Source organism: Alosa alosa, chromosome 1 (genome assembly GCF_017589495.1).
Source record: "Alosa alosa isolate M-15738 ecotype Scorff River chromosome 1, AALO_Geno_1.1, whole genome shotgun sequence".
Classification (NCBI taxonomy): domain Eukaryota; kingdom Metazoa; phylum Chordata; class Actinopteri; order Clupeiformes; family Clupeidae; genus Alosa; species Alosa alosa.
In genome coordinates this window covers 36,665,851-36,687,485 of record NC_063189.1, presented here as the reverse complement: position 1 = coordinate 36,687,485, position 21,635 = coordinate 36,665,851, and the positions used below count along the sequence as shown (strand labels likewise).

The 21,635-nt window shown below is 40.5% G+C and overlaps 2 protein-coding genes across 10 annotated transcripts in view; both read left to right on the top strand.

The window, feature by feature from the left end:
* ldb2b (LIM domain binding 2b) overlaps positions 1-3,512 on the top strand; it is a 37,067-nt gene extending 33,555 nt beyond the window's left edge. For 6 of the 8 annotated variants that reach the window (XM_048237762.1, XM_048237738.1, XM_048237753.1 and 3 more), the window contains one exon: positions 444-3,512. In XM_048237762.1, the coding sequence (XP_048093719.1) occupies positions 444-674 (231 nt within the window). In that variant the 3' untranslated portion in view covers positions 675-3,512. The remainder of the gene's footprint in view (positions 1-443) is intronic. The other 2 variants (XM_048237777.1, XM_048237771.1) reach the window with 1 other exon arrangement.
* A 913-nt stretch (positions 3,513-4,425) lies between these two features.
* tapt1b (transmembrane anterior posterior transformation 1b) overlaps positions 4,426-21,635 on the top strand; it is a 28,624-nt gene continuing 11,414 nt past the window's right edge. Inside the window, exons 1-7 of one of the 2 annotated variants that reach the window (XM_048237703.1) lie at positions 4,426-4,650; positions 9,476-9,606; positions 15,851-15,969; positions 17,285-17,317; positions 19,206-19,368; positions 20,355-20,490; positions 20,907-21,004. In XM_048237703.1, coding sequence (XP_048093660.1) covers positions 4,461-4,650; positions 9,476-9,606; positions 15,851-15,969; positions 17,285-17,317; positions 19,206-19,368; positions 20,355-20,490; positions 20,907-21,004 — 870 coding nt within the window. In that variant the 5' untranslated portion in view covers positions 4,426-4,460. The remainder of the gene's footprint in view (positions 4,651-9,475; positions 9,607-15,850; positions 15,970-17,284; positions 17,318-19,205; positions 19,369-20,354; positions 20,491-20,906; positions 21,005-21,635) is intronic. The other variant, XM_048237710.1, reaches the window with a different exon arrangement.

Here is a 21,635-nt window from a genome sequence, read left to right as displayed (position 1 = left end):
ATAACACCTCACACTGTTACTCACTTCAAGTTGCTTGTAAAGTTAGCTGACATATTCAACAGTTTATCTGCAATGATGGTTATCATTAGGTAGGAGAGACTGCTTTCATTTGATGGAATAATAAGCAGTTCATTCTGTCTCTCCTCCCCTGTTTTTTTCTTTGCTCTCTCTCTCTCTCTCTCTCTCTGCTATTTTTGTCCCATCTGTCTTTTCCCTGACATTCTCCCTCTATCCAACACTCCTAATTCATACATCTTTCTATCTGTCTGTTTCTGTTTCTCCCCATTTTTTCTTCCTTGTGTCGAACCTCTCCTGCTTCCCTGTCCCTGCCAAATTCTTTCATGCATTCTGCTCCATATCGCCCATCTTTCTCCCTTTTCTGTCCTCCCCCCTTTCTTCCTCTTCCTCCGTCTCTTCCCTTTCCTCCCTCTCTTTCCCTGCAGGATGTGATGGTGGTAGGGGAGCCCACTCTGATGGGTGGTGAGTTTGGGGACGAGGATGAGCGTCTGATCACCCGTCTGGAGAACACGCAGTATGACGCCGCCAACGGCCTTGATGACGAGGAGGACTACACTTCCTCCCCGGCGCTAGGCAACAACGGCCCCTGGAACAGCAAGCCCCCAAACCCCCAGGACAGCAAGACCGACGCCACGGCAACCCAGCCAAGCCAGTAGCACAACCGCACCACCCACACCCCCATCACCACAGAATGGCAAGTCACCATGCAGGTTCTAAACAAGAACCCCAAGGACTCTATATACAACTCTTTCTGTAGTAACAGCTCAGTAAACAGACACTGTGTCAAGACAAATCCCATAGCATGAAATATTACTGCAAAACAACCTTAGCCAACTGAATTCCTCAGCAATGATGTTCTCCAAGTAACCAAGTCTGGGCCCACGATTCAGAGAGAAAGACTGAACTCAATGGGCACTCATTCTGCAGGACTCATTAACCGAGGAGTGGAATTTTGCATATGCACTGTATATAAACTGGTAGAGTTTGGCGAACAGAGAAAAGTAATGCGTTGGACATGAACACCAACCCCCTCCCCCATCCCCCGAACTGCGTATTGAACTGAGTTGAAAATGGATCCAGTTGACCGTCCAACTATAACAAAGTTGATCGATGGCCCAACTCAAACTGAGCAGGACTCTGTGTAAAAGCCTTCATCAGCACGAGCAAACCTGGACCAGGTGTGGGCCTAACACAGGACCCACTCAGCCTAGAAAGACGTTGGAAATAATGAGGGTCTTTTTTCTCCTTTTTGAAAGAAAGACAATAGGTTGTCTTGACATATTGGGTTTTTTAGTAAACAGTGAACACATCAATTTTGTTGTTGTTGTTCTTGTTGTCATTGTTGCTTTTCGTGGCGACGCAGTAAGCTACTGTCCCATTGTTTTCTCCATCTCCGAGTTGAAGTCATTTTCTACAGCCTCTCTGCCCACACAGATCCCTCCCCATTTTATACATCTGTGTACAGTGTAACATATCAGCTCTCCTTCACACCCACACACATATGTACATAGCATCTGATTCTCTCTGCCTCATTTTTTACACCCATGAACAGCAATTTGTATCTATGTTTTCTTCCATTTATTTGAAGCCACACAGAAGTTGTAAAAAAAAAAAAACCTTTGTGAATGTCATATTGTATGGCAATGGTTTGTTAAACAATGTTCCCCCTGGTGATTTATTATTCATCATCTTTTACGCAGACGGTTTGTCTGACGAAGCTTCATTTTTTTTTTTTGGTAAAAAAAGAAAGAAAAATCACAAGAAATTTATATTTTGGTGTCTTTTTTTTTAAACATTAAATTCCCTCTCATGAATAACATGTAAATTATGAAGTCACTCTGAAGACCAAAAAGTCCCACTCCTTGTGTAGTAAACAACTGGTCATATTTACTGATGTCATTCTAAAATAAAAAAACATTGAGTTTGAACACAGTTCATGAGCAGACAATAAATGTTACATGTTTGTTTTGTTCTTTTTATGGTTAATGTTTTTTTTATTTGTATTCCCAATCTAAACAACATTCTGGATGATAATACATATACAATTGCAACCAATTCTTAGGGTATAATTTCTAATTAATTTGAATAATATATTAGCTGTTTGTATAATCAGGGAGTTGAAATGGCCATAAATATCACCTGTTAAAAGCAGGCGTAACATTGCTTGTAGGAATTTATGACCATAATTTACTACAGTATAATTTCATTATCATAACAATACTATGCACAAATAAATATCTTAGTAAAACATGTTGCTTGTGTTAGATCAGAGCACAAGTCAATAATCCTGTAAAGCTTCTTGAGCTGAGCAAAACAGATGAACACCTGAACTTACTAACCACTAAATATAGGAGTTAAGCCCACCCTGGGAATTTTACCTTAAGTATCTCTCCAATATTTTTCTTACATGGGTGCAAGTGTGTGTGTGTGTGTGTGTGTGTGTGTGTGTGTGTGTGTGTGTGTGTGTGTGTGTGTGTGTGTGTGTGTGTGTGTGTGTCTAGGACTGTGTGTGTGTTGGTAAGGTCAGTGCATGTCTGTCTGATCATTTCTGACGTGAGAGCATGTGATTGTAATTACTGGGGATTTCCCCCCCTCTTTAAAAAGCATCTGGTTGATTTCTTTTGAAATCTCTGCTCCGGTTAACTCCTGGTGGCTTTATGACCAAACGTTGCCCGGGAGAAAATTGAATTTAGTGTGTGGGGGTGGGGACTTGTTTCCCTTTTGCTGTGTGTGTGTGTGTGTGTGTGTGTGTGTGTGTGTGTGTGTTTTAGTTTTGTGTTGAATGAGGTTGGTTGGAGTTAGTCTCCTTGTGTAAGGGATGCATGCCATACGTACGCATGACCTTAACATCTGTGTAGACTGCCGTTGTGTTCTTGGTGAGAACCATAAAATCAGGTTTGGGTGGGATAGCCAATGTCAAGTCGGGGTTAAATATAAGGGCTGTAAATTGGTGCAAGGGTGCTGTGATATCAAAGGGGTTTCTTTTCACACACACACACACACACACACACACACACACACACACACACACACACACACACACACACACACACACACACACACACTGCAAGGTCCTGTATTGCATGGCAATGTTGATGATTCCAAAATGTTAGTGCTGTTTAGGTTGGGAATATAACATGTTCATTATGTAAATATAATGATATTAACAGACTCATACACAGGGCAGCTGAATTTAACCTTTGTTTCTCTTATGCGGAATGTGCTGTTCCTTAGTTGTGTTATACTTCATGTTTGAACATATCTGCTAAAAAATGACCTCAAAGTCCCCCTCCATTGTTCATGCACTCATGCATATACCTTGTTTGTATATTTCTACATTTGTTATGATGCCAAGTACATTTCAAACATCTGTTATCACATTATTTTAACCCAAAATGGAATATACCTGCAGATATCTATGTCCGTCAACACTTGTGTGTTTCATGTATGCTTTGCTCTTATTTGTGCTAATAAACTGTGTTTAGTTGACAGTTGTCCATGACTCTCCTTTGGTCTTGATTCTGTGTTGACTGGTATATTTGAAGGAGTGCATTTGGTGCATTTGTCATTCGGACTTTTGAGCTTTGACTGTTTAGAAGAGCCTCACTGGTGACAAACCCTACCCTATGAGTTTCTTTTGAAAGCATTTTTTTTCCACTCACATCATGTATTGTAGCAGGCTGCCCTCTAGTGAAAAATATTCTGTATTACCGCTGGTTGCCTCTGAAGGAAAATAGGCAGTAGGCCTATATTTCAGTTAGCCTCAAAACCTTTTGACATTGCTCAATAGTAGCTAGTAAGAAAGGTAGGGTACCCATTCTAAAATAAAATATAACGTAATAATGTCACATCAGTTATCCATGTGTTTAAATCTAAACTAAGCAGTGGGTGTATTGAATACAACTCAAATAATTAATAGTCTCTCTCTCCCTCTCTTTCTTTCTTTCTTTTCTCTCTCTCTCTCTCTCTCTGTCTGATAACTCTAAAGAGAACAAGGTTGGATCAAGTTGTGAGCTGTGAATGGAGGAACTAATTCATATTTTTCCCAATCATGAAACTTCTTGTGGATTTCATAGTCTCTTGGTTTCCTGACATCTTTTAGCAGAGACTGAGTAGGCCTAAGTTACTCAAGGCCATATGACACATTGACTACGCACACACACATTGACTACGCGTAGTCAATGTGTGTGTTTGTTACAAGGTTCCCCACAAAAAAAAAAAAAAAATCAAGAAAAATGCCATCAAAACATAAAACCACAACATAGCCTACTTTACCAGCATTTTCTCTGAATTTAAATCGCATAACGTTATTTTATGATGTAACAAAAGTAGGACGCACCTATGGGCTTTGCATTGTGGTAAATGTAGTCCTGCTGCTGAGGTTCCCAGTGACGTTTCGGTATGTTGTGTCTGTCGGCTGATTTCGGTGCGAACGAGTGAAGATGGCGGACTCGGTAGCGGCTGGCGTTGGGGAGGAAAAAGAAACCGAGAATGAGGATAAGGAGAGGGAGAAAAGGGCCTTTAACAACACCAACCGGTCCGAAAAGAGTGGTGGCCCCTCCGAAGTGACAGAGACCCTGGGATTTTATGAAAGAAACGCCAATAAGAAGGACAAGAAGCGTAATCTCTCTGGTGAGGGCAATCTGCGTCCACCAAAACGCCAGCTAGCTATCGCTATCACAGCTAGAAGCTAGCTAGACCCCTCACACTGAGCTGTCACAACATAGTTGCTAGCAAATATTCTATGCTAGCCTGAAATAACAAACTGGCTACTTAAATGTCATGCATGATCTATTTCAGTGTTTTCCCTCAGGTAAGTTAGCCTCAAATAATCATGTGGCAGATTGCATAACAGGATCGAACGTTAAAGTAGACCAGTGTATTTGTTATTAAGCTACTAGCTAGCATAACTAGCTTAACCATAACCACAAATAAATGACGTCGAATATGGCTAGTTTACACGCCAATTAAGGTTTTAAGGTAGCTGTAAACTGTGTTCTGAATAACTAGATCAGTAATGATAGTGCGTCATTAATGAACTTTCATCCAGCTGTGGATGTCAACATGTCTGGCTTACGTGGATGTGAGAAAGTCAGACAGCTGTTCATGTAATCGTCTGCCTCCAGAAATAACAACATTAGCTGCTAGCACGATTTTAATGTAATTTGCTTATCCTCTGCACATACCTTTAGAAACTTTGTTATGATTTTACCCCAATATTACGTCGACTCTGAACATGATAACGATATTCGGAGTGTATTTCTTTCTGGTTCCTTTTTTTAGTTTATGCTGTATTTAATCAAGCTGTTGTAGCAAACAGGTTAACAACAGGCTCTAACTTTTCCTTGAAAGCATAACCTATAAATGTATGTCAGCCAACATTAGCTACCGTTGACGAGCGAGCGACAGAACAAGTAGCCTATCGCAGGGTCATTTGAGGTAACGCATCGAGTCCAAGCCAGCCTATTAGACCCACTACTAGATTCCCCCCCCCTCATATGATGCTAAAACATATGGGTAGTCTGTCACAATAAACTTTGCAGTGACTTTATCATTTGTGATGTTCTCTGGAAAGGTGAACACTACGGCAGTGTTGCTGAAATGAATGAGCACCAACATCGTGCTATTGTGTAATTTTACACCACTGAGGATCAATTGAAGGAACAAAATGAAGTTCCCTTTACAGTGGGTCTGTAGTCTGGAGGCAGCTTCTATTTGACACCTTGTCATGCAGTCTGTCAATTATTGCCCTTTCCCTTGTGAAGTCATTTCCTAGGATTATTATGTAGGTTACTGAGTGGTTGTAACAGGAAAGAGGAGTGGCAGAGTTCTGCTGTGTGTGGTTGACACTCACCTGGTTAAAGGTTCACCCAAGGACGCGCTTGTAACCATTCTGTAGAGTACAGAACTCGTTTCAGAGCCATGAGAGTGTATGAAGCAGACATTGATATAACTTCGATGTGGGATTTAATGCAGCAGTAGGGAGTGTTTGGTCAAAATGTAGAAATATCACTACTGACAAATCTACTGGAAAAAAGACAACAAACAACATTGCCATTGATATAGATTTGCTAGCATGGCAACTCATGCCTTTGGCTGATACAGTAATCAAATAATGGCATGTTGTAATTAACTTTCACAGGACCTCAGCATGCACAGAACTGCATGGTGCAGAACTTGCACAGAACTGCGTATAGTGCATAACCTAGTGCATATCCCAGTGCATGACCTATTGCATAGCCTAGTGCATATCCCAGTGCATGACCTATTGCATAGCCTAGTACATAGCCTACATGTAGTGCATAGCCTAGACTGCTAGTTGTGTTTATCTGTCTTCCACATGACCTTATATCATGAAAAATGTCATGGTATGTTGCATAGCATCTGTTTAAGCATTCCAATTTGGCAATGAACGGACGAAACGCACGCCACTCAATGGCCTCGGTGTTAGGCATATGTCCTCTATTTGTTCCTGCTTGTCAGATTGACTGTAAACACTTGATGTGGAATTCTAACGATGCATTTAGCCTATTGCTGGCCAAAATTGCCAGGAAGCCAAAATGTTACCAGTTAGCTTATTCATTTTTTCATGCCTGATGTGTTTTGTGTATTTAATTTAAAGTAACAGGCTACAACCTTTTTTCATTGTAGTTTATTATATTGGTTGATAAATCATCTGTTGTTTAGAGTAGCAGATTGGTTTTGCACTATTCTTAATGCCAAAGCAGTGCTGTTCATTCTCTCCAAACTCAAATGTCATTGGATGAGAGAACAGATTGCAGCCTTTACCCCATCTATTGCTCCAGTTCACTGTAGGGTCTACACGCTACATGTCCAAAGCCGCCTGCTACAGAGGACACTATGTGATCAACCAAACTCTGCCTGTAAACTATTGGTTAGCCTACTCGAAAACGATTCATTAGCAAAAGGAAAGAAACTGAAAATGTGTCGATGTGTTTTGGACTGATTGCTGACAACACCCAGAATGCTGTGCGGTGGTATTTGGGGGAATTGTGTAGGTTAAATGTTTGTGTTTTAGACCTTACTTAGGGATTATGTGTGTTGTGTACGGGTCTGCATGCTCCTGTGTTATCCTTGTGTCGGCGTGAATGTGACTACCCTCTTTGTGCATAGCGTGTGTTAGCGTCTACCCTTGTGTGTTCTTTGTAATGATGTTGGTGTCCTCCGCTTTTGCCTGAATAAAGCGTTGCCTTGACAAGAAGTGTCGCATATTGCTACAAGTTTATGTGTTGTTCCTAGGAATTGTGTCATACATGTAGGCTAAGTAGTGTAATAGGTTACTACCTTGTTACGGCAAGTTTTGCTTAGTATTTTGCTGTATGGCCCAAAGATATTTTTATTTGATAACGAAAAATATTTAGCACCCTTCGTTTGTGCAAATTTATGTTTGTTTCAGCACTTTATGCTACATTCATGTTTACATTCTTATAGTAGTAAAACACTGTATTCTGTTTTCCAGATGATTAGCCTCAGTTTGTGTGCAAAACATGTGAGAATTAAGTAAGGAAAAGGTAGGCCTAGTACCTTGCTCCTGAAAGTGCAGGTGAACTGTTGCCCAGAGGTCAGGAATGAAGGGTTACAGCATTGCGACTTCAAAAACTAATCCACATATTTAAGGAGGCCAGCTGTCTCCGGGCTGTGATCTCTGTCGCATAGTGATGAGGTCATGTGAACTCATGAACATTAAAACTGTGGATTAGTTTTGAAATGTCAAATGTCAGTATGCCACAACTGGTGCAGGGCTAGTAGCAGGGGTAACCTGGTTTACATCAGCACACATTTTGTTTTTATTTCTATAACAGGTTGCATGAAACCAGTAGATATCAGTGTGAAACCGAGTGAGAATTTACGTATCAAGGAAATGGCCTTGGGAATTTATTAAGGTCTTATAAATGGTCTTGTGAATGGTATTGTAGGTCTTATAATTGTCTTGGGAAGATTTTGTTTCACCTAGGGGATTGTTGTTGACTTGAGTGCATGAAGATGTTCACATTAAAAGCAAAAGCTTTTTTTATCTCCTGGTTAGGACCATAATAGAGTCAAGCAGTGCCTGCTAGTTCTCAGGCTGAGTGTGTGCACAGGGTTGGCAGAACCGTCTCCTGCAAATATGTGCTGACTGTCCACAGATCTGACTTTTTTTTTTATTATTACTTTATTTAAATGTAGTGCTTTCATTTACAATCCAATCATTATGACAGGTCTTCTTCTACTGCACTACTATTTAACATTTTTACATTTTGCCCTTCAAAAATAGACAATCACCAACAGAAACAAAACACAAAAAACATTACATTGATAGACAATAATTGACAGACATTACATTGACAGAAAAAAAAAAACAAGAACAAAACAGAGGGAACAGCACAACAAAAGCAAAGCATCCACAACAAATGACAGAGACAAAGACATAAATATTTGTGTCTTTGTCTCTGTCACAGATCTGACTTGAGTATGTCATCGAGAGCAAAGAGCTTTCAAGAAACATACACATATCTTATCTTCCTGACCTCTGTTTGATGCAGCTGACTGACCCCAGTCTTCCCCTCTTCAGAACTGTGTGTGTGTGTGTGTGTGTGTGTGTGTGTGTGTGTGTGTGTGTGTGTGTGTGCCTCAATGGTGCTGCAGCAGTGCATCTGTAATCGGCAGAAGTGGAACAGCTCAGATGATGAAAGCAGATTACCCCATTAGCACACACCATAGTGTTTATAAATATTGTCATTGTGTAAAATCAATGTTATGATTCTCACACAGTGTTAGTTGTTGTGGCTGTGTGGCCGCATGGTGTGCACATGTGTGCTACCACTGGGGTCTCCATGTGCTTTTGTTTGTCGCCCTGAGGCCAAGTTTGTGTCCCAAACTACTCTTTTTTTTTTTAATGGAAGAGGATAGAGGAAGCGCGATAAGCAGAACAGTGAGGGACAGACCGGGCTAGTTCTCCTCTCACTGTTTTGGGAAGCGCATGGCGAAAAAGCCCTAGCAGATGCGTGTGTCCTCCTGCCCAATGAAAAACAGATCCATAGGAGTTCTCTGCCCGGGGGCCTGGAGTCTCCTGCTCTTTTCAGCGCGTTTGCCTCCTGCAGCACAGATCATTCTGTCCCGCAAAAAAGACCAGAATGTACAGAATGCTATACCCCTGTGTGTATGGCTGGATGAATGTGGGTGTGTATGTGTGTGTGTGTTTGTGGGTGGAGGGTGGGTGGGAACTGCTCCGCTTATACACGTGTGTGTGTGTGTGAGAGAGAGAGAGAGAGAGAGAGAGATAAGAGAGAAAAAAAAAGAACTGAGTTGTGTGTATGAGGGAGGCGGGTAGAGAAAGAGTAAATGGCATGTGCATAGAATAGGAGCTGTGGAAAAGCCCATTGTGTGCTTGCAATGATGCATTGTTTGTTTGTTTGTTTGTGGTTGTTGACAGTCTTGTTGTTGGTTTCAAATGCAGATCTTTCCCTGGTGCGGTTCATCAGTGCTGAGCTGACCAGAGGCTACTTTCTGGAACACAATGAGGCCAAATACACAGAGCGCAGGGAGAGGGTCTACACCTGCCTACGCATCCCCAAAGAGCTGGAAAAGGTTGGTGCTACGCTACGCATTCCTGGTCAGCCTGGGCCAACATCCACACAGATCAAAGGAGATTTGGACATAACTCTTGTCATTATTTGGTCAAGTCAAGAATACAGTATACTTAAATGATCCACGGTGGGAAAATGCAAATGAAATTTAGCTTGGAAATAGGTTATGTTTTTACTAATGAACAATAAACAAACGGTGTAGTAGGGCCACCAATAGAAATCCAGGCCAAGCTTCCTGTGTTGACATTGGCAAGTCATAAATCAAATGGTGTGAACTCCTTGCAGTTCCACATGCATAAACTGACTTTACATGTCCACTCTATGTAACAGCCTCTAATGGATTGAAAGAACATGCAGTTCCTGAGGAGCACAGTGTACTTACAATATGTCATCTCTCACCAGCTCTCATGATATGGGCCCTGACTGTTGCAATTCATTTTATTTATGTAAAGGTTTAGGTTCTATTAGTTAAAGGAGAGGAATTATATAAATACATGAAAAGTATGACTGGCTGTGCTTGTTGTTGGGGTTTCATTAACTAGTTAAGTAGTTGACAACTAAAATCACTAAATCGCTGCTGTAGGCAGCAATCAACTAGTTGTGGACCAAATGGCTGAAGGCCAAACAGACTAGACAATCCTATGTGTGGAAGAGCTTTACCGAAAGTGAGACCTGTTCCACAGTGACATAAGTTGTTTACAGCTGTACTAATGTACATTAAGAATACGTATGCTATGGATAACCATCTAAAGGTGAAACACCCATTGCCAACAGCTAGCACTAGCAATAAGGTTAGCACTAGCACTGTAGAACTAGTCGACTAGTCTATAACTATTAGGAGAAAAATTGTCAACTAGTAAAAATCTGTATTTGGGTAGTTGACAAATGGCCAAGAAAAAGTACTTTTTTTGGAAAACATCACTTTTTTAGAAAAAATACATATATTTATGGAGTATGACAACTGCAGTTTCAGAAAATAGTACTGGTCACTCATTTTGTCAATGACTTAACATATTATTTTCACGTTTTCAGTCAACTGCATTGTAAATGTGTCCTATGGTGTGACATTTAAAAAAGTACGAAGAAATTATATTAAATAACATAAAAAAATACCTCAGACAGAATTGTTCACATTATTAAAACATTAATTTCTTAAAGTGATATTTATTTTACATCAAAATGCTAATTAGAATCATTTTCACCATGAATAGATGAACTTTTTCCTATGAATGTCAATAAAACTTTTTCGCCAACCCTACAAAACTGTTTGAAATTGTAGCTATCTAAGAGGAGATATTATTGTAACTCCCCTAATGCCAAACCTGACTTTTTCTAAAAGATATTTTGAAATTAAGATTATTTTTCTGTTGTTTTATGTTTGTCACACCATAGGACAAAACGTCACACCAAAGGACAAAGATAGTCATTGCATAAAGAGAGTCAGAATATATGAAGTGTTTATTGTAACATTGATAAAGGAGAACATTTGTTTTTTTATTTTTCAAAAGTATAAACTGTGCAAAACACGTAGCACACCAAAAGTAACTTTGATTCTTATAGATCCATCAATAAGGAAACATTGATGCATAATATCTTTGAAAAATTCAATAAAATGTAATTTCAAAACAATACTTTGACACTGTCAAACAGCAAAATTAAATAGTTAAACAGTAACAGTGAAGATAAAGGGCCCTATGGTGCACCCTGCGCTACTACTACAGATTCTAAGGTGGCGCAACGCGCGATGCAAGGCTTATTCTTATCTTACACTCAATAAAGAGAGGAATTTTTCGCCATGCGCTCCACTTTTATTAAACCTTGCACCCAGGGGTGTGGCAATTAACGACATAAGGTGTGGTCTGGCGATGATCCAAAATCGGCTATCTTACACCATCTAATAATCATTACGCCACTGACCAAGAAAAACCTGGTCTATAGCGAAAAACTGATATAAAGCACAGCTGAAGACATACTGTCACAAGATCAGCAAGCAGCAACTCCTGCAGAATAAATATCTTTAGGATTTTCTATTCAGTCATTCAAACATTATTGGGTTAAGTGTTGCTTTTTTTTCAGGCTATGTTTTCGATGGTAACCCCTTGTCAGTCCATAGTGAAAGTACTCAACGGTGTTGAACTGTTTTGTCATTGACTCACGAGACTATGGGGAAGTTTTACTTTACCTATAGTTCAAATAATAGGTGAGTAGATGCATATAGGCTATACTCTGCTAGTCACAAATAAGGTTTTAGTAAAGCAAGGTTTAGTGGGATCCCTGTTCCATATGGTCACCGGCGTGCAAGCAGCTACAGTGTACCTTCAAATGCACCCTGACTATCAAAATACCGATCGCTGTTTGAAGTTGCGCTGCTTGCTGTTAAAGGAAATGATACATACCATTCTCATTGGTTTAATGGATGTTACACCCAAAACACACCCATTACAGATTGAGAAACATAAGAACAACCCTTTTGTGCCCAGGCCCATCGTTTGATCACAAAATCAAGCCATTAAATTAGTGATTGTAGACTGGCTATAATGTCTAGAAACTTTGCGCCTCTGACCATCTGTTTCTAAACGCCAAAATAGGGCCCATAATCCTCAACAGGGAATTTCCATTTTAAAAACATTGCATAACATTCATGTACTCCATTCCATCTAAAATATATTCTAAGAGCAGTTTTTAATCATACTTTACACAGTCATCTACAATGAAATTCTATTCGTTAGTGGCAACACTGGAAGTTCAGAGGGAGGTTGGGTCAAAGGTCTTGCAGGAGGTTCCACTGGCTCCTCCAGTACACTGTCAGGAGACTGTGGTGTGGTTAAGAATGTCAAGTAATGCCTTTTCCTTTGCCCTTCTTCTTTTTTGATTCCTTCCAAATCTTCCTCAATTAGGTTTGTTTCTTCCTTCCTAGTGCTTTAAAGGTTGTATCAGCGGTGGGGAGGATCGTCACTTCTGTTGATGTTCAAACAAAACAGAGAGCTAGCTTCGCTACTCCCTCCCCCCTCAAGTCGCATCTTGTTGGTTATTGGTTGAAACACTCTATTTTGCATTTGAGTGGGTTGCCAACCCTTGTTGGTAGCAATTGTTTTTGTGTACAGATCTCGGAGCCTAGGCTGCCTACAGAGACACGATTTTTTTGACGGCCTGCTTATGGGGCAGACAGCTAGCGGATTGTTAGGAAAGATTAGATGAATGTGATCATTTATGTTTGGGCCTTTTTGGGCCTGACATCAGCTGATACAACCTTTAATGTTGAATGTATCCAATTCCCAGAGAGCCTTCTGTTCATGATATTTGTTAGAAATAATGATAGAATATAGATGAATGGATCAACAGAGAAATTAATGTAATGTATACTCAATTATGAACTCTCTTTTGCACTCATCTCTCTCTCAGTTCTTTCTGTTCTAAAAAAAGAGTTTTATATTTATGTACTTTATGTTATAGTTGTTTTAGTAACACTTCAGAACATTTTATGTAGTCTCCAAAAAACAGCAATAAACATTTTAATTTAAGTCATTATTGAATTTAAAATCATCAAAACTGGTCAAAAAAGAATGAAAAGTATGTTAACAAACTTTATTCATTTGTTTTAATAGCTTCTTAAGGAGGTATTGTCCTATCGTGTGACATCTTTGTCCTATGGTGTGACAGGTCAAAGTGTCACACCAAAATTTATTTCCTGTCACACCAAAAGGACATTTAAGCTTTTGTGGTAGTTAATAACCATGCTAATACTAGCTGAACTGTCATTAGCAATTGGCATCATGCATTTGCATAATATTACATAGTCTTGCAGTTAAAAATACAAATTTAGATTAAAAAAATTAAATTTAGGGGTGTCACACCAAAGGACAAAAAAACTTAACAACTTCAGTGGTCTGAAAACATAGTTAAATATTTGAACAATTCTGAGAGAAATACTTACAATGTGCACTGCTCATGGGCTTTATAGGAGTCTTCAGTCACATGACCTTGAATGGGGTCTTTCAACTAAATGTAGTTGTCCATAATATTGCCGAACTTAATATCAAGTTATTGCATAACGCCAAAGGACATTTTTTTCTGTGACAAACTTTATGAAATTCCTACAATTTTAAAAATGTATGTATAGGAAAAATGATTGGCACTTAGTAAAATAGACACTTGCACAATTATGCCAGGAGTGTTCATTAACATTTTTAAACATTATTTTCTTTATTTATAAAAGTTGATATTTATGAAATGATGTTGTCTACCGTCACACCATAGGAAGATTTTGAGGTTTGGCTCAAAGTAAAAAAAATAAAAAAATAACTCTGGTATTAAAACAAAAAATGCATGTAAAAAAAGAAAATGTTTAATCATTTACAGTATTTTAAATGATAAAAATGTGATATAAATGATTTTTTATCTTTTGTGACGGTGAAAAAGCCATGTCACGTCAACTACCCAATTGTGAAACCCCTATTATATTGCTGCATGATCAGAGGCACTTCAGATGCAACCTTATCCATGCCTTCTCTGTATAATACATTTACTGGATGTCTCATTGGAATGGATAATTTTCTAGTCTATGCATGACACATGCATGTTTTCTCTTTCATGTGCTGTAGTTTTTCATTCACTAGAGGGAGACAAAGACAAGCAAATCCAGAGTTTTCCTGAGGTTTGCAGAGGGCTTAGTTTCCTTTTCAAAGAGCATGTTTAAACATTCTGTCAGCAGGGCCAGAGAATGCGTCCATCATGCAGCAATCACACAAACCCTTATCTACTCTTATTGATTGACAGGTCATTCTTGTTGCCAGCCTCGCTGAGCCCAAGCTACTACTTACTTTACTCTTATGTCTGTGCAAAATAGGCCACTTTTACTGTGGTTTGCATGTTCATTCTGATCTACCACCTACATATATTTTTATGTTCATTTGGCATAGGGGTTCTGCAAAAACACTTAGGTGCTGCACCTAAGACTTTATAATGTGGAAAACTCTGAAATAGCATCATAATGAAGTGAACGAACAAGTGAGCTTCACATCAATCTACATTACTTTCCATGCAAGTGTAAGAAAAAAATAGAAAAGGTTTTCTCTTCTTTGGATTGATACAGCAAAATGGTTTATTCCAGTGTAAAATGGTAGAAAAGTTCACAAGAGTTCACAAAGGTTCAACCTATGCCTGTCCTCGGCATATTCTCTGGAGTTCTCTCTCCTTCGTCCTGTCTGGGTGAACTCCTTCATTCTGTCTGCCTGAACTCCCTAAAAGTTACCAACTCAAGTCATTATATGCTGGTCTCAGTGCAAATTAATCTGGCTTCTACCCAGATAGCCTTTTGTCCTATGTATATGATACCTTTGGCTGGGATGGTTTTCAGTGGCTTACCCCCAAAACCTATTCTATGATCGTTGGTGTTTCACACCTCACCTGGCTGCCATCAGAACATCAGAACTTTGTTGGAGAAATGATATCACTCACTATACATTTCGGCAGGATTCATTTCTTACACAAGGAATCACATATTTTGGTGGTCCGGTTTGTTAAATCAATTCAAAGTTTCTACTGTAAAGACCAAAAAATATATCTCTCTTCATTTTTCGAATTGAGATGGATGTTTGTCCATTGTCACAAGCAAACGCTCATTGATTGCTGAGGTGATGAGGTCATAAGTCAGGGACCAGAGGTCACATCCAGCCAATCAGGTTAGAGCTGAGTGCCTGAGTCATGCATGGGTGAGCTGGTATTTCCTCTGAGGAGCACTCATCCTGCTGGAGCTCTATGAAGAAAAGCCATCCTCCCCCAGTCCCACAGCTCCCAGGCCCCACTGAAAGAGCTCTAGAGTGGGGGAATCCAGGCCGGGAAAACTGGCCTCAGGAGGAATGGGGCGAGATTCTCTACTACGAATCTTTCCAAAGGTACTGGTTGAGTAGGAGCAGGCTGAGGGCTAGTTGATATACCGGTAAGCTTCTTAAGGGCTGGGAGTTAGCACAAAGCAACACTGTAGCATGGTAGTGTTATGTTGCATGTGGAATTTGGCCTGCCTATGTGAACATGGGTAGAAATGGCACTGATGTTGTTAATACCTTTGGGAAATTTGTTGAATTTTCTTGATTCTTCGAATTTCAATAAATAGCGCACAGTGTGAGGAGATTCTCTGACAGATTAATACTTAAATTTTAACTTTTGTCTTTCCTTTCTCTCTATTCCTCTTTCTGTCTCTCCCTCTGCCCCCCCTCCCCCATCTCTCCCTCTGTGTGGCGGTGCAGCTGATGACGTTTGGCTTCTTCCTGTGTCTGGATGCGTTCTTGTACGTGTTCACTTTGCTGCCTCTCAGAGTGCTGCTGGCCCTCATCAGGCTGCTCACACTGCCCTGCTGTGGGCTCAGGTGAGACCATGTGCTCCCACACACTCGTACTCCTCTCTCGCTCACGCGCACACACAAACTCACACACACACACACACACACACACACACACACACACACACACACACACACACACAGACATGTACACGCGCACACATGCATATGTGTCAGTTACAGTTATGCCCACCTCTCCCCACACACACACACACACACACACACACACACACATACACACACACACACGTGGACCCCTTACACTTATACCCGACTCATGGACGCGAGAGACATGATCATTATTCATGTGCTAGGACACACACACAGACACACTAGACCAGGGGTAGGCAACCTGCTGCCCGAGGGCCACATGCGGTTCCTCTCTAGTGGCTCCCTGGCTTTCTCTAAAAATGGAAGTTATAAAATATCTCTAGCAATTTCATATAGTTGTTCAACTTCAAGCTGTCCCATAACATAACATATTAACAGTTAGTGAAATATTATACTGTACAATACAGCATATATACAGAGTATGGTGAGTTCCATATTCCTGAGGCAAACAAAGATAGAGATGTTTACACTGATTTCTTTTAAATGCTTCCAAACTTCCAATATCTTTGCGGCCCCATACATTTTTTTTTTTATTTCTGGTAAAAAAATGGCCCCTTTAAGAGAAAAGGTTGCCGACCCCTGCACTAGACACATATGCAGACAGGCAGACACACACAGAACAAGACTTATGTATATACCAGGGTGCACACCAGACATATACACACACACACACACACACACACACACACACACACACACACACACACACACACACGATACAAGACAAGACATATGCATGTATCAATGCACACAAAAATACTTACACACACACACACACACAAACACACCACACACAAACACAAACATAAACACACACACACGATACAAGACATATGCATGTATCAATACACACAGAAATACTTACATGCATCAATACACACACTCACACACACAAACACACGCATGCACACACACACACCACACACACCACACACACACACACCACACACACACACACACCACACTCCACACACATACACAAACACACAAGCACACACACAATACAAGACATATGCATGTATCAATGCACACAGACATAGAAAGAGCTTTACTGGCTCTATGTGGAGCAGAATTGGTGTCTAAAACGACTCGGTAGACTTAACCCAACTCTGCCTCTCCTCTGCTCTCAAATCTTACTAAGCTCTGTTTTTGGCCCTGATAAGATCCAGTAATTGGGTTACATTTCAATGTGTGTGTGTGTTTGTGTGTGTGCGTGTGTGTATCTCTGCAGGGCTAATATATGCCCCTACTGCAGAAAAAGCAGGTACTGTAAACATGCTCAGAAGCTGTTCCGCCAACGAGCGCTTTCTATTAACGAATGCTCACACTCGGCCCACAAACCACTCCGCTTGGGATTGGCTGCCATCACCCCAACCATTTGCGAACACACACACACACACACACACACACACAGATGTTCTGCAGACACCACTGCTGTTTGGCTAGCAGAAGCTTCATACTAACATAGAGAAATATTTGATCTGAAGCTCCCTCTGTAGCATTAGCACACTACTGCAAAGGCAGGCACTCACACACACATACACACACAGCACACAGCACATACATATATACACACACACTCACTCACCCACCCTTTGATTGCAGCTGTTTGGCACTCTTACGCTGTAAGATTTGGCACGCCTTACGCTGTCATATGCTTATGTGAAAGTCACAGTGTTTCCCGGGTTCAAGAATTCGAGTCTAGTATCATGCCATTCAAACTTTATTATGGAGCGTGTTTCAACCGATACAGAAAAAAAAAAGGCCTCTGCATGCAATTGGGTAGACCTGTCAAAGCAGAGCAACGAGAATATGTGAATTTCACAGGGAGAAGAGCAAAAACATCCTTCTCCTTGACCAATCTCACTTCTCTAGCGGCAGACTTTTCATTGTAAATGAGGTCAGCTCAAGTGAGCGCAGGTTGTGGTGGATGACTACGTAACTGGTGCTCATCTGTTCATCCTGGTATAAAGTCCGCCTAAAAGAACATCTCTGGTTCGGGCATAGAGACTTCTCAGTGGACCGAATCCAGACCGAATTCCCTCCGACAACTGAATTTCCTCTGGCATCTGACCCTATTGGATTTGGAAATGAGACTGACACTTTTGTCAAAGTAAATGTTATTGGCATTCAATAACAGTGCACTGCAAAACAAAATGGCATTTTCCCAAGCTCAATGTGCAGTAAATATTAGACAAAATATAATAATAATACACAAACAAAAACTAAAAAAATTGAAATAATTGACAAAACATTAGCACAAGCATAAGCATTGCCATAGATGCACAATAAGACATAGAAAATAGTGCCCATGTCATTCACTAGTTGACCATTGTGTCATTGTGAGTGTATGTTTCTGCATTGTCTGACCACGTGTGGAGATTCACCAGTAGATGGCGCTGTTGTCCTGATGTGTGGTGTGCTTCTGCTGCACTCTCTACCAAAGGTCACCCAGGTGGCAAAAAACGTTACAGCTGATCCCAGCTCAGCAATTTGATTTGTGCTCCCAGTGACAGATTGGCAGCTAAGCTCTTAGCAGGATTGCGTGAGAGAGTATGTAATGGAAGTGTGAGTGGATGTGTTGATGTTAATGATGCCTTTCTGGATCTGCAGTCTTCTGTTGTAAACAAACAGCCAGGCCCGATTTGAAGCCTTGAGGACACTAAAAACTATTAACACTCATAAGGTTCACTACAGCTAATGAGTGTTTGAAAGAGTTGTGTTATCTGTCTTGCAACAGTAATTAAACTATAATGAAGTGCTCACACCATGGGTGCTCCTCATTGAAAGGCGTTTTGCATGGTGTTTAAACTAATCTGGCTAATATTCACAGTGCAGCTGACATTGTAGTCTGCTAGCGCACTAACAGATTGGCATTGTGTCTAAATAGTTTTGAATGAGAAGCTCCATGCTTTAATTGTCAAATTGATTTTGATGTTACACAGATGGCTCTTAAAATTGGTATGGGTGTAACTACAGAGATAGTGATGTTCAACAGATCACAAATTAACTTGTACAAGCTGTGTGTGTGTGTGTGTGTGTGTGTGTGTGTGTGTGTGTGTGTGTCTGTGTCTGTGTCTGTGTGTGTGTGCGTGTGTGCGTGTGTGTGTGTGTGTACATCTGTCTCTGTGTGTCTGCATGCGTGTACACAGTGGATCCCGTATCCTGCAGCCAGCCCAGGTGTGTGACGTGCTGAAGGGTGTCATCATGGTGCTGTGCTACTCCATGATGCACTATGTGGACTACTCCATGATGTACCACATGATCCGGGGCCAGTCGGTCATCAAGCTCTACATCATCTACAACATGCTGGAGGTACGCACAGCATTACAAGCAGCATTTTGAACAAAGTGCTTCGGTTTTAAAAAGCTTAAACTGTCTATCGTGTTGTAAGTCGCTTTGGTTACCAATGCGTCAGCCAAATGTAATGTGATATACTGTAATGTGAAAGTACATTGAAGTGTAAGAGAATTATTAAATGGTTTAATAGCATATATCCTGTGGTCATCAAAAGGTTACAATACATCATATCAATTCATAATTCACGGTGGTTATCATGTAATATGATATCGAGTTCATTTAAAGTTCCATTACTCTTCATAAGTGTGACTTCAGAATAACTGGTAACGTAAAGCCAGAGTGTGAGGGGAATAGGCCTGTAGGAGGAACAGAGCCTTTTGGGTCAGGGTGACCCAACACTGGGTGGAGCCGGACTACAGGCAGTTCACATCCTGATAGATATGTTTTAAGAGTAGTGTATACTGAAATGGTCAGGTACTGTAGGCTGTACTCGTACTGTAGGTGGGGGGGATGCATAGTTTCTGGGAAATGAAATTAGTTCATATCTGTGCCAGAATTAAAAGGTATGAAAGATGTTGTCACTCTCCACGGATTCAGTTGCAACCGGTTCAACTCAAATTTATTTATCAATAAAGCGAATTGTTAATTCTGCTGATCCAAATATCTGGTCTTCAGATTTATTACTCAAATGTGAGGTAAATATGCAACAGCAGAAGTTACTGATCGATTAATTGTTCCAATTCTCAGTGTTTTGGGGGGCCAATCATAGGGTAATAGGGAGAGATAGAAATAGCAACACCATGTGGCAGTATTGTGAACAGCACATATGTTCATTATGACCAATAGCGGAGAAATATATCTATATCTGGGGCCGGGCATCTTTAATCTTTAAGAGCAATTTCTGTGATTCTGTTGCATCTTTATTGTCTTTCGATACTATACCTAATGTCTCCTCTCTCTCTCTCTCTCTCTCTCTCTCTCTCTCTCTCTCTCTCTCTCAGGTGGCAGACCGCTTGTTCTCATCCTTTGGCCAGGACATCCTAGATGCCCTGTACTGGACGGCCACGGAGCCCAAGGAGAGGAAGAGGGCACATATTGGAGTCATTCCTCACTTCCTGATGGCTGTACTTTATGTGTGTATCCTTATCTAAAAGAGAAGATAAATACCCACAGCTCATATGTATCTATACAATATCAGCATAAAAAGTCCTTGGTAAATCCCTTGAAATCACTAATTGAGGCATCTTTTTAGATCATCTTTAAGGGCTTCTAATGCATGGGGATTGGTAGCTCTGAGGAGTGCTCATAAGAACTAAAGAACTTTTAGATTTTGGAAAGACCATGGTGAGAAGCGATTTTTTCATACTGCATTTTAGTTTGTGTACACATGGCAAATGAGTTCACATTTGGCAAAGGAAACAGAGGCCAGATATTTTAATATGGTGTACAGATATGGCAGGGATGTAAGTAGAGGTTCCAGATCCTCTGAGAGCAGCTTATGTGTGTTAAATGTGATCTGGGATCGTTTGTTTTTCCTGAGCGTGTGTCCTCAGTCCTGCATGCCATCCTCATCATGGTGCAGGCCACCACCCTCAACGTGGCCTTCAACTCCCATAATAAGTCCCTGCTCACCATCATGATGTCCAACAACGTGAGTGCACACACACACACACACACACACACACACACACACACACACACACACACTATCATTATCTTCACTGATGATAAAACTCAATAGTGGACCAAGGTTATTTTCACTAATACCAAATTTCATATGTTATATTTATAGATCAATGTGTTCAACACTCTTAAGTGCTGATTTTATCACAGTTGATGGCTTGGGTGCATCACATTTGCTGGTGATCGATAGAGATATAGTGTGTTGAACAGTGTTGGTACTACAGACAGCATTTTGTTTAAAGGAACCGTATGTAGGATTTTGGCCAAAACTGGTACTACAATCACTTTCAAAATACTGTAGAGCGGTGTACACTGCAGATGTGGTAACTAGAGCAGAGCTGGCAACCCAGATGCCGAAACACTACTGACTTTGTGATTACTAGGTAGGTGGAGGGTGGTGGATCAGGCTAAAACACAAATATGTAAACATCAACATTAGTTGAGGGCTGCAACTTCACTTTTTTAAATGACAATATCCTGGCCAGACTACTGTTGTCAGTGATATAAGTATTTGAAATTAGCATGATTTCCTAATGTCTAGTGACAAATCAGGGCCATTTTATGATTAATTGAATTACATTTCTTACATACGGTTCCTT